The sequence below is a fragment of the Entelurus aequoreus genome, linkage group LG09 (assembly GCF_033978785.1).
Source record: "Entelurus aequoreus isolate RoL-2023_Sb linkage group LG09, RoL_Eaeq_v1.1, whole genome shotgun sequence".
NCBI lineage: Eukaryota > Metazoa > Chordata > Actinopteri > Syngnathiformes > Syngnathidae > Entelurus > Entelurus aequoreus.
This window is the reverse complement of record NC_084739.1, coordinates 74,620,987-74,632,857: the sequence shown is the minus strand read 5'-3', so window position 1 is coordinate 74,632,857 and position 11,871 is coordinate 74,620,987. Positions and strand designations below refer to the sequence as shown.

The window sequence follows — 11,871 nt, the reverse complement described above, 5'->3', positions numbered from 1 at the left end:
ATTATTATTTTTTTTAAATTATTTAACGCTTACAGTAAATCTTTATATCAACTTCAAGTTGATATAAAGTAATAAAAAATAAAAAGGTTTTATGGCTTTTCTGTCAAAAACAAGTTTGTTTTTTCATAGTAAAACTGAAATATGCAGTATTTAGTATTTAGAGCCCTAAAATATCAATAATGCAGGACAACATTGATTTTAATGATTTAATATTTTTGAGTAATCACAGTGAAAAGATAAATAAAATACCACTAAATATATTTGGGATCCAAAAGGTGCCCCACTCATAAAGTGATCAATTTTTATTAGGTTTTTCTTTTACTTTCAACACTTAAGTTACGAGATCAACTTCAGATATATCTGTCGATTTTACGTTTGAACTAATATTTTGTTTGTTTTATGCGCTTTTGTCAAAGAAAACTTTGATGTTTTTATATGGCTACTACACAATATATGCAATATTTACCACATAAAACATTTTAAAGTGAAATATTTGAAGTAATTGGAGCCTTGAAAATAATTAATTATAACATGGATTTTTTGTCATTCTTTTTTTTTTGAGCAATGGCAAAAAACGAAAAATAAAGAAAGACAAAAGAAAACAAAACAGTCTGCATGGCAGCTTTTGTGTCAACATTGCAACTTTTTCTCGTTAGATTTCACCTCATTCCACTTTTTTTAATGTTCTTTTTTATTTTTGCAATAGCATTTCCAGAATGTGTGGCGGGCCGGTAAACAATTAACTGCGGGCCGCAAATGTCCCCCAGGCGGCACTTTAAACGTGGTCTGTGTCGCCCTCTAGTGGTAGGATAGGGCAACTACTGTGTAACAAGATGTATTAACAGGGCGAAAGTTGAGTTGGCGAATTATATCGTCAAGCAGAAACATTGTTGCAAACAAACACTCGGTTGAGGCTACATCTAACACAACATAGGCATTTTAGCATTAATAACCGTGCTATATTCGACGTATACTTACATTTTAGTCAGGAACGCACAGCTGTTTACACAATCACCCAAGAGCCCATATTAAAGCAGAAACGCTACAAACAGGAAATGACGTCTCAGACTAGATCACCAAATTAAGAGCACAGGAAATCTAACATCTCAAAACTGCGTCAGAATAAGATAAGACTAAAACACTTTCTGACAATGAGAGTTATAAATGAACTTTTTGATAAATATTGATATATATCTGTCTTACAGGAAATGTTGTAGTCTTGATGGCGTTCATGTGTGTAGTATAAACTAGTCTTTGACGGCATGGTGAGTCTGCTGTTTCTAGATCTAGAAAAAACACTCAGAGTGAGACCTCTTTGCTTTGTGCTCTTTGGGTCGCTTAGCAACGCTTAACCTCCACAAACGCAGCGCGTGAGGACGGCGAGTTGCCGACACGATGACGTCGCCTCTCGGGTGAGAAAGACGGTCGAGCATGTCACGCGGCAGCGGGGAGTGCGTGACGCAACATGCCCGCGTCGCGGCCTCCGTCCAGCTGAGCGGCTCATCGCGTCTCTCCGCGGCCGAGGTCTCGCTCGCGTGCGAGAGCGTGGCGTGCGAGCGCGCGCGCCTGCTGTGCGCGCGCGGCTGCCACCTCAGCGACGACGACTTCGGCCGCGTGTGCGCCAGCCTGGCGGCGTCGCGGTCCCTGGCCCAGCTCAACCTCAGCCTCGGCGTGGTGGGCGGAGTCAGCAGGGCGCTGCGCCTGGCCCACGCCCTCGGCACCAACCGCTCCCTGCACACCTTGCTGTGAGTACACCTGGATGTGCAACTGTAGAGCACATTCGTGACGCCGTGTCCCCTCCCTCTTCCCAGTCTCCACGGCAACCCGCTGTCAGACATCGGCCTGCTGACCCTAAGCCCCGCCCTTTCCGCCCACCCGGCCCTGGTCAGTCTGGACCTCGGAGACTGCAAGCTGGGGGACGAGGCGCTACGTGTCGTCTGTGGGATGCTTCCGCCCGACGGAGCCAAGTCAGGTGACCGCCTGGCAGGTCACGTGACCCACCAGTGTTACGATGTGTGTCTTTCATGCAGGGCTGAAGGAGCTAACGCTAAGCGCTAACCCGGACGTCAGCTTCAAAGGGTGGTCCGGTCTCGCCATCGCCGTGGCTCATAGTTCCCAACTCCGAGTCCTCAACCTGGACTACAACGAACTCGGTGAGCCCGCTTCATCCTGGTCCCAATGCCATAATTGCCAACCTTGAGACCTCCGAATTCGGGAGATGGAGGGGGGGTCCGACTCCATGGTTCTCGCCTGGAAAAGGGTGGAGTGCCATCTCCGGGTTGGGGAGGAAGACACCCTGCCCCAAGTGGAGGACTTCAAGTACCTCGGAGTCTTGTTCACGAGTGAGGGTAGAGTGAATCGTGAGGTCGACAGGCGGATCGGTGCGGCGTCTTCAGTAATGCGGACGCTGTATCGATCCGTTGTGGTGAAGAAGGAGCTGAGCCGGAAGGCAAAGCTCTCAATTTACCGGTCGATCTACGTTCCCATCCTCACCTATGGTCATGAGCTTTGGGTTATGACCGAAAGGACAAGATCACGGGTACAAGCGGCCGAAATTAGTTCCCCCGCCGGGTGGTGGGGCTCTCCTTTAGAGATAGGGTGAGAAGCTCTGTCATCGGTGAGCCCGCTTCATCCTGGTCCCAATGCCATACTTGCCAACCTTGAGACCTCCGAATTCGGGAGATGGGGGGTGGGGTCCGAGTCCATGGTTCTCGCCCGGAAAAGGGTGGAGTGCCATCTCCGGGTTGGGGAGGAGGAGACCCTGCCCTAAGTGGAGGAGTTCAAGTACCTCGTAGTCTTGTTCACGAGTGAGGGAAGAGTGAATCGTGAGATCGAAAGGCGGATCGGTGCGGCGTCTTCAGTAATGCGGACGCTGTATCGATCCGTTGTGGTGAAGAAGGAGCTGAGCCGGAAGGCAAAGCTCTCAATTTACCGGTCGATCTAAGTTGCCATCCTCACCTATGGTCATGAGCTTTGGGTTATGACCGAAATGACAAGATCACGGGTACAAGCGGCCGAAATTAGTTTCCCCCGCCGGGTGGTGGGGCTCTCCCTTAGAGATAGGGTGAGAAGCTCTGTCATCGGTGAGCCCGCTTCATCCTGATCCCAATGCCATATTTGCCAACCTTGAGACCTCCGAATTCGGGAGATGGGGGGTGGGGTCCGAGTCCATGGTTCTCGCCCGGAAAAGGGTGGAGTGCCATCTCCGGGTTGGGGAGGAGGAGACCCTGCCCTAAGTGGAGGAGTTCAAGTACCTCGTAGTCTTGTTCACGAGTGAGGGAAGAGTGGATCGTGAGATCGAAAGGCGGATCGGTGCGGCGTCTTCAGTAATGCGGACGCTGTATCGATCCGTTGTGGTGAAGAAGGAGCTGAGCCGGAAGGCAAAGCTCTCAATTTACCGGTCGATCTAAGTTGCCATCCTCACCTATGGTCATGAGCTTTGGGTTATGACCGAAATGACAAGATCACGGGTACAAGCGGCCGAAATGAGTTTCCTCCGCCGGGTGGTTGGGCTCTCCCTTAGAGATAGGGTGAGAAGCTCTGTCATCGGTGAGCCCGCTTCATCCTGGTCCCAATGCCATACTTGCCAACCTTGAGACCTCCGAATTCGGGAGATGGAGGGGGTCCGAGTCCATGGTTCTCGCCCGGAAAAGGGTGGAATACCATCTCCGGGTTGGGGAGGAGGAGACCCTGCCCCAAGTGGAGGAGTTCAAGTACCTCAGAGTCTTGTTCACGAGTGAGGGTAGAGTGGATCGTGAGGTCGACAGGCGGATCGGTGCGGCGTCTTCAGTAATGCGGACGCTGTATCGATCCGTTGTGGTGAAGAAGGAGCTGAGCCGGAAGGCAAAGCTCTCAATTTACCGGTCGATCTAAGTTCCCATCCTCACCTATGGTCATGAGCTTTGGGTTATGACCGAAAGGACAAGATCACGGGTACAAGCGGCCGAAATGAGTTTCCTCCGCCGGGTGGTGGGGCTCTCCCTTAGAGATAGGTGGGGCTCTCCCGTAGAGATAGGGTGAGAAGCTCTGTTATCCGGGCGGAGCTCAGAGTAAAGCCGCTGCTCCTCCACATGGAGAGGAGCCAGATGAGGTGGTTCGGGCATCTGGTCAGGATGGCACCCGAACGCCTCCCTAGGGAGGTGTTTAGGGCACGTCCGACCGGTAGGAGGCCACGGGGAAGACCCAGGACACGTTGAGAAGACTATGTCTCCCTGCTGGCTTGGGAACGCCTCGGATAAGCGGAAGAAGATGGATGTATGGATGGATGGGGGGGTTTGAGGTGGGGTGTATATTGTAGCGTCCCGGAAGAGTTAGTGCTGCAAGGGGTTCTGGGTATTTGTTCTGTTGTGTTCTCCCGAAATGTGTTTGTCATGCTTGTTTGGTGTGGGTTCACAGTGTGGCGCATATTTGTAACAGTGTTAAAGTTGTTTATATTGCCACCCTCAGTGTGACCTGTATGACTGTTGACCAAGCATGCCTTGCATTCACTTGTGTGTGTGTGTAAAAAGCCGCGTATATTGTGACTAGCACGCTGTTTGTATGGAGGAAAAGCGGACGTGACGACAGGTTGTAGAGAACGCTAAAGGCAGTGCCTTTAAGGCACGCCCACAATATTGTTGTCCGGGTGGAAATCAGGAGAAATTCAGGAGAAATTCAGGAGAATGGTTTCCCCGGGAGATTTTCGGGAGGGGCATGAAATTCGGGAGTCTCCCGGGGAAAATCGGGAGGGTTGGCAAGTATGCCCAATGCTGGTCCTGCTCCTGACCCCTTGCTGTCGTCCCCAGGTGATCAGATTGCCGGCATGCTGGCGGTCGCGGTGGCGTCTAGTAGAACTCTGGAGGTTCTGGACCTGGAGGGAACCGGACTCACCAACCAGTCAGCACAGGTCGAGCAAGATGTGACGGTTAGTCCCCCCTACATGAGTTTGTTTTGAAAGAAAGGGGCGGGGCTATGTGTCCAGGTGTTCTTGGACATGGTGGAGAACTTCCCGACCAGCTTGCGGCTTCTGGTTCTGAGCGAGAACCAGGTCAGTCCCGCGCTGCAGCGCAGGATCGCCGACCTGCTGACTGAAGGCGACGAGGAGGATGACCGACGATGCCCGCCACCTGGATTAGGCCCCGCCTTCAGCTCCAAGCCTCTTCCAATGAGGGACAAGAAGCAGGCCCCCACTGGTAAGTCTGACCTCATGCTAGACCCGGTCCACTTTTAACCTTTAACCTGTCATCTCAACCCCACAGACTCCGCCCCCCAGTCGGTCATGCTCACGTCGCTAAATGACAGTTTATTGGCTGAGACTGACATGTGACCCCACCTCCACAACACACACACTTCCTGTTTGTGAAATCAGCCAATCACACGGTATGTTGCTATGTCCCCCATAAATAAACAGGAAGTGCCTGATTTTATTGTCACACAAATATTTCCAGTTGTGCTCAAAAATACTGTTCGCGTCTACAATCGCTGACCTTAGACCCGCGGATTAAACGAGCGAGGAAGGTGTGCGGAATGTTGCCACGTTGGACGAGTCTGTGCGGGACAAAAGGAAGTTGGAAATAGCGTCGGGGTGTTTCACGCAGCTCACGCTCTTATTTTGAAAAGTTCGACCAGATAATGGGTGACGTCAGCGTTCATCGGCATATAAAGGCTGTGAGGGGGAAGGTTCAGAGTTCAACTTCCTCTCAGCCGCGTGCAGGAAGTTTATGTGACAGTCGTCATGGATCTGTTGCGCTCGCCGCCGCTTCCAGGGGGCGTGGCCACAAGCTGTGCAATGACCCCGCAGTACGACGGCGGCAGTCAGCGCGACGGTGCCCAACGTCAGGCCCGCCAGCACAAGCACTGAAATAAGCTCCGCCCTCGACAGGCCGATACTGGGCTCGCTGAATGTGACCCTGAAGAGCACATCGATGGCGTCCGTGCTGTTGGCACTCCCGTCGTTGGTCGGCTGGCTTCCTCGCCAATCACGCCCGCCGCCGAACCTCAGCGGCACCTCGCAGGTGACACCGGCGAAGCCCAGCCCGCAAACGCAGTGGAAGCTTCCGGCGAGGTCAAGGCAGCGGCCGGCGTTCAGGCAGGGCCGACTGGCGCAGTCGTCCAAGTTGACCGTGCAGAATCGTCCCGTGAAACCGACGGGGCAGACGCACAGGAAGCGGTTGACGGCGTCCAAGCAGGTGGCGCCGTTGGCACAAGGCGCCATGGCACAGTCGTCCACGTTGACCTCGCAGCGCGGGCCGCCGAAGCCCGCCAGGCAGCGACATGTCAGCTGGGCCGCGAAGCCGCGGTCGTCTTCGCACTGACCGCCATTTTGACATGCCGACCTGCAACATGGAAAAGAGGACATGAGACATGGCCGCCAGTCACATGACCAGGCGAGGTTACTTGTTCTGCAGGCATGGCCCCGCCTTCAGCTGACAGTTTGGACCGTAGAAGTCCGGCAGACAGGCGCAGGTGTACTCGCCGCTGTCGTCCATCACGCACGAGGCGCCGTTGCGACATGGCTGCCGCGAGCACGCGTCCAGGTCTGGAGAGAAGACATCACGTAGGTGTTGGCGCCGGAATGTAAATATGCAAATGAGGGACCCACCTTTGTCACAGAAGCGCCCCGCCCAGCCAGGCAGGCACTCGCACTGCCAAGGTCGCCGGCAGCTTCCGTGGACGCAGCCCGGCGTCGGCACGCAGCGTTGGCAGCGCTCGCCGTCCCAGCCGGGATCGCACCTAGACACGGGCAGAGGGGCGGAGTCAGGTCACAAGAAGAGGCGGGGTGTCACGCGCGGCCAATCGGACGACAACTCGGTGACTCGCCTGCACACTCCTGAGTCGTCACAGCGACTGTTGGACGTGTCACAGCCGCACTCGTCTCCTGAGGACACGCCTTCGAAAGGTGGGACAAAAAATGGCGTGTGGAGAAAAATGTTTGATGAAGGAAAAGCAAAGCAGGAAGAAATTTACCTTGACTTGGCAGCAGGAGCAGCAGCAGGAGAGACCACAACATGTTGACCTACGACACAGGAAGTGAGGTTCAGGGACGAATAGAACCTTCCACAGTGACCAGTAGAACCTCTACTAAACATTAGAACCTCGACATCAAATCATCAGTGACCACTAGAACGTCTATAGTAAACATTATAACCTCTACATCAAATCATCAGTGACCACTAGAACCTCTCTAGTAAACATTAGAACCTCAACATCAAATCATCAGAACTTCCACAGTGACCACTAGAACCTCTCTACTAAACATTGGAACCTCTACATCAAATCATCAGTGAGCACTAGAACCTCTATAGTAAACATTAGAACCTCTACATCAAATCATCAGTGACCACTAGAACCTCTCTAGTAAACATTAGAACCTCTACATCAAATCATCAGTGACCACTAGAACCTCTATAGTAAACATTAGAACCTCTACATCAAATCATCAGTGACCACTAGAACCTCTATAGTAAACATTAGAACCTCTACATCAAATCATCAGTGACCACTAGAACCTCTCTAGTAAACATTAGAACCTCAACATCAAATCATCAGAACTTCCACAGTGACCACTAGAACCTCTCTAGTAAACATTAGAACCTCTACATCAAATCATCAGTGACCACTAGAACCTCTCTGGAAAACATTAGAACCTCTACATCAATACAGCAGAACTTCCACAGTGACCACTAAAACCTCTCTAGTAAACATTAGAACCTCTACATTAATACAGCAGAACTTCCACAGTGACCACTAAAACCTCTCTAGTAAACATTAGAACCTCTACATCAAATCATCAGAACTTCCGCAGTGACCACTAAAACCTCTCTAGTAAACATTAGAACCTCTATATCAAATCAGCAGAACTTCCGCTGTGACCACTAGAACCTCTTCATCAAATCAGCAGAACTTCCGCAGTGACCACTACAACCTCTCTAGTAAACATTAGAACCTCTACATCAAATCATCAGAACTTCCGTAGTGACCACTAGAACCTTTCTAGTTAACATTAGAACATCTACATCAAATCAGCAGAACTTCTGCAGTGACCAATAGAACCTCTCTAGTAAACATTAGAACATCTACATCAAATCAGCAGAACTTCTGCAGTGACCACTAGAACCTCTCTACTAAACATTAGAACCTCTACATCAAATCATAAGAACTACCACAGTGACCACTAGAACCTTTAGAAAGAAAACTAAAGAAACAAATATGACCTCTGAAGTGATTGTTAAAACATAAACAGTGACCACTAGAACTTTTATTTCTATAGATAACCTGAACCCCTGAAGTAATTACTAGAACATATGTAGTCATCAGTAAAATCTCTGCAGTGATTATTACAACCTCTTAAGTAAACATTAGAGCCACTATGTTTATTATTAGGACCTCTACCGTTACTACGACAACCTCTGTGGCAGTGGATCAACAGAACCTATGCAATAACCACAAGATCCTCTGGAACCTCTATAAAAACAAGCAGAGCATCTGCAGTGATCCCTAGAACCTCTGGAAAGATCACTAGAACCCCTCCAACCTTTGCTATGAGCACTACAACCTCTGAACTAATCAGTAGAACCTCTGTAGTTATCATTAAAATGTTTACAGCAATGAATAAAACCTCTGGAGTGACCACTAGAATTTTTAGAAAAAACTAAAACCACATTACAACATTTGCAGTGACCACTAAAACCTCTAATAGCACTCACGAGAACCTATGCAGTGATCACTGGATCTACTATAGCAATAGATCACCAGACTATGAAGTAATGATACAACCTCAGTAATCATTAGTAGAACCTTTGCAGTGATTAATAGATGCTCTTAAGAAAACATTAGAACCACTTTGGTTATTTATTATGAGGAACTCTACCGATACCACTCCAACCTATATATCAGTATATCAGCAGAACTATCATCCAGGTCCCCTGGAAATATCACAACAACCTATATAGACACAACTAGAACCTCTGAAGTAATCATTAGAACATCTGCTGTGACCACTAAAACAACTGTAAAGATCACAACAACCTCTATAGCAGTAGATCAGCAGAACCTCTGCAATGATCACAAGCTCCTCTGGAGAGACTACAACAACCTCTCTAGAAGCAGGTTGAACATCTGCGGTGATCACTAGTTCTTCTGGAAAGACCACTAGAACCTCTAAAAGTACCCACTTGAACCTGTGCAGTGATCACCAGATCCTCTATGGCTATAGATCACCAGAACTCCTATGAAGTAATCACTAGAACGTACTGTATGTAGTCATAATTAGAACTTCTGCAGTGATTATTAGAACTTATTTTGCAAACCATAGAACCGCTGTTGTAATTATTGGGACCTCTCCCGTTACCACTACGACGTTTATAGCAGTGGATCAGCAGAATCTTTACAAGGACCACAAGGTCCTCTGGAATACAACAACCTCTAAAGAACCAACTAGAACCTCAGAGGTGATCATTAGAACATCAGCAGTGACCACTACAACCTCAGTCTAGAGTGATTAGTAGAACCTATGTGGTGATTGAACCTCTATAGTGATCGCTAGAACCACTGCTATGACCACTACAGCCTCTGAAGTAATCACTAGAACCTCTGTAGTCATCATTAAAACATCTGTAGTAATTATTAGAACTTCTACAGTGACCACTAGAACTTCTTTGTCTGGAAAGATTACAACAACCTAACCATTTGAACCTCTAATAGCACCCACTAGAACCTATGCAATGATCACTGGATCTGCTATAGCAATAGACCACCAGAATGTCTTAAGTAATCACTAGAACCATTGTAGTCATAATTAGAACTTCTGCAATGATTAGTAGAACCTCTTTGGAAAACACAAGAACCACTGTAGTAAATATTAAGGTTTCTGCTGTTACCACTACAACCTCTTTAGCAGAAGATCAGCAGAACCTCCTTAGTCAAGAGTGATTAGGAGAATCTACATAGTTAATGAAACTCTGCGGTAATAACTACAACCTCTGCTATGACTACTAGAACCTCTGAAATAATCACAATAACCTCTGTAGTCATCAGTAAAACGTCTGCAGTAATAATAGAACTTCTGCAACCTTGCACTGGAACCTTGTTGTCTGGAAAGATTATAACAACCTCTATAGATCAACTTCCATCCATCCATTTTCTACCGCTAAACCTCTGAATTGGCCACTACAACCTATGCAGTGATCACTGGATCTACTATAGCAATACATCACCAAAACTTCTGAAGTAATCACCAGAATCCGAGGTAATTAGAACTTCTGCAATGATCAATAGAACATCTTTGGCAAACAATAGAACCACTGTAGTAACTATTAGGGTATCTGCCTTTACCTCTACAAGCTCTTTAGCACAAGTTCAGCTGAACCTCCTGAGTCAAGAGTGGTTGGTAGAACCTATCTAGTTAATTAACCTCTGCAGTTTTCACTAGAACTTCTGCCACCTCTGCTATGACCACTACAGCCCCTGAAGTAATCACTAGAACCTCTGTAGTTATCATTAAAACGTCTTCAGTAATTAATAGACCCTCTTCAACTTCTGCAGACACTACTGAAACCTCTGAAGTGACCACTAGAACCTATGCAGTGATCACTGGACCTACTATAGCAATACATCACCAAAACTTCTGAAGTAATCACCAGAATCCGAGGTAATTAGAACTTCTGCAATGATCAATAAAACATCTTTGGCAAACAATAGAACCACTGTAGTAACTATTAGGGTATCTGCCGTTACCTCTACAAGCTCTTTAGCACAAGTTCAGCTGAACCTCCTGAGTCAAGAGTGGTTGGTAGAACCTATCTAGTTAATTAACCTCTGCAGTTTTCACTAGAACTTCTGCAACCTCTGCTATGACCACTACAGCCCCTGAAGTAATCACTAGAACCTCTGTAGTTATCATTAAAATGTCTTCAGTAATTAATAAAACCTCTGCAACATCTGCAGACACTACTGAAACCTCTGAAGTGACCACTAGAACCTATGCAGTGATCACTGGACCTACGACAGCAATAGATTACCACAACTTCTGAAGTAATTACTAGAACTTGTGTAGTCATAATTAGAACTTCTGCAATGATTATTAGAACCTCTTTGGCAAACACAAGAACCACTGTAGTAATTATTAGGGTCTCTGCCATTACTTCTACAAGCTCTGTAGCAGATGATCAACAGAACCTCCTCAGTCAAGAGTGATGAGTAGAACCTACCTAGTTAATGAACCTTTGCAGTGACCACTCCAACCTCTGCAATAGAGAATGTAACCACTTAGAACCGAACCACAGCAAAAAGTAATTGGTCTATGTTCTAATGTAAAAACACACCTGTGTGGATGTCGTACTGGTGTAATATGTCTGTAGGGTTCCGCGTGTCAAGGTTCTAACCTGCATGAAGAAGCGTAGTCAGAGCAGCTGGAGGTTCCTCGTCCGAAGTGAGCGTCAACACACACACAAACCACCTGGCAAAGCACAATAGGGGGGGGGGGGGTCATCCCGCTCTCAGAATGGCAGCTGAGACCCCGCCCCTTACACACACACACACACACACACACACACAAACACACGCACGCACACACACACACATGTGTGTATGATGTGTAGTTATATGATGTATATTGTGTAGTTATATGATGTATATCAAGTAGTTGTATAATGTATAGTGTGTAGTTGTATGATGTATAGAGTGTAATTGTATGTGTAGTGTGTAGTTGTATGATGTATAGTGTGTAGTTGTATGATGTATAGTGTGTAGTTGTATGATGTATAGTGTGTAGTTGCATGATGTATAGTGTGTAGTTGTATGATGTATAGTGTGTAGTTGTATGATGTATAGTGTGTAGTTGCATGATGTATAGTGTGTAGTTATATGATGTATAGTGTGTAGTTGTATGATGTA

General features: G+C 47.6%; 2 protein-coding genes across 3 annotated transcripts in view; one reads left to right on the top strand and one right to left on the bottom strand.

Moving 5' to 3' along the window:
• Nucleotides 1-5,393, top strand: part of lrrc73 (leucine rich repeat containing 73) — a 19,227-nt gene extending 13,834 nt beyond the window's left edge. The window contains exons 2-7 of one of the 2 annotated variants that reach the window (XM_062059359.1): nucleotides 1,343-1,745; nucleotides 1,812-1,972; nucleotides 2,031-2,153; nucleotides 4,785-4,885; nucleotides 4,961-5,171; nucleotides 5,238-5,393. In XM_062059359.1, the coding sequence (XP_061915343.1) occupies nucleotides 1,432-1,745; nucleotides 1,812-1,972; nucleotides 2,031-2,153; nucleotides 4,785-4,885; nucleotides 4,961-5,171; nucleotides 5,238-5,305 (978 nt within the window). In that variant the 5' untranslated portion in view covers nucleotides 1,343-1,431 and the 3' untranslated portion in view covers nucleotides 5,306-5,393. Of the gene's footprint in view, nucleotides 1-1,342; nucleotides 1,746-1,811; nucleotides 1,973-2,030; nucleotides 2,154-4,784; nucleotides 4,886-4,960; nucleotides 5,210-5,237 lie in introns of those variants that run through there. The other variant, XM_062059360.1, reaches the window with a different exon arrangement.
• A 227-nt stretch (nucleotides 5,394-5,620) lies between these two features.
• Nucleotides 5,621-11,398, bottom strand: dlk2 (delta-like 2 homolog (Drosophila)). The gene is made up of 7 exons (XM_062057916.1): nucleotides 11,361-11,398; nucleotides 11,187-11,222; nucleotides 6,946-6,994; nucleotides 6,799-6,868; nucleotides 6,581-6,711; nucleotides 6,376-6,517; nucleotides 5,621-6,314 (listed from the first exon to the last, which is right to left on the bottom strand). Exons 3-7 carry the CDS (start codon nucleotides 6,986-6,988, stop codon nucleotides 5,621-5,623), a joined length of 1,080 nt encoding a protein of 359 aa, XP_061913900.1. The 5' UTR covers nucleotides 6,989-6,994; nucleotides 11,187-11,222; nucleotides 11,361-11,398.
• Nucleotides 11,399-11,871: the final 473 nt, after the last annotated feature.

What these genes read in the sequence shown, in the direction of transcription:
- dlk2 (XM_062057916.1), bottom strand. Translation starts at nt 6,988, where the DNA reads ATGTTGTGGTCTCTCCTGCTGCTGCTCCTGCTGCCAAGTCAAG. An exon ending in GCTCCTGCTGCCAAGTCAAG is followed by an intron (nt 6,869 to 6,945) that starts GTAAATTTCTTC and finishes CACCTTTCGAAG; the next exon opens with GCGTGTCCTCAGGAGACGAG. An exon ending in GACGACTCAGGAGTGTGCAG is followed by an intron (nt 6,712 to 6,798) that starts GCGAGTCACCGA and finishes GCCCGTGTCTAG; the next exon opens with GTGCGATCCCGGCTGGGACG.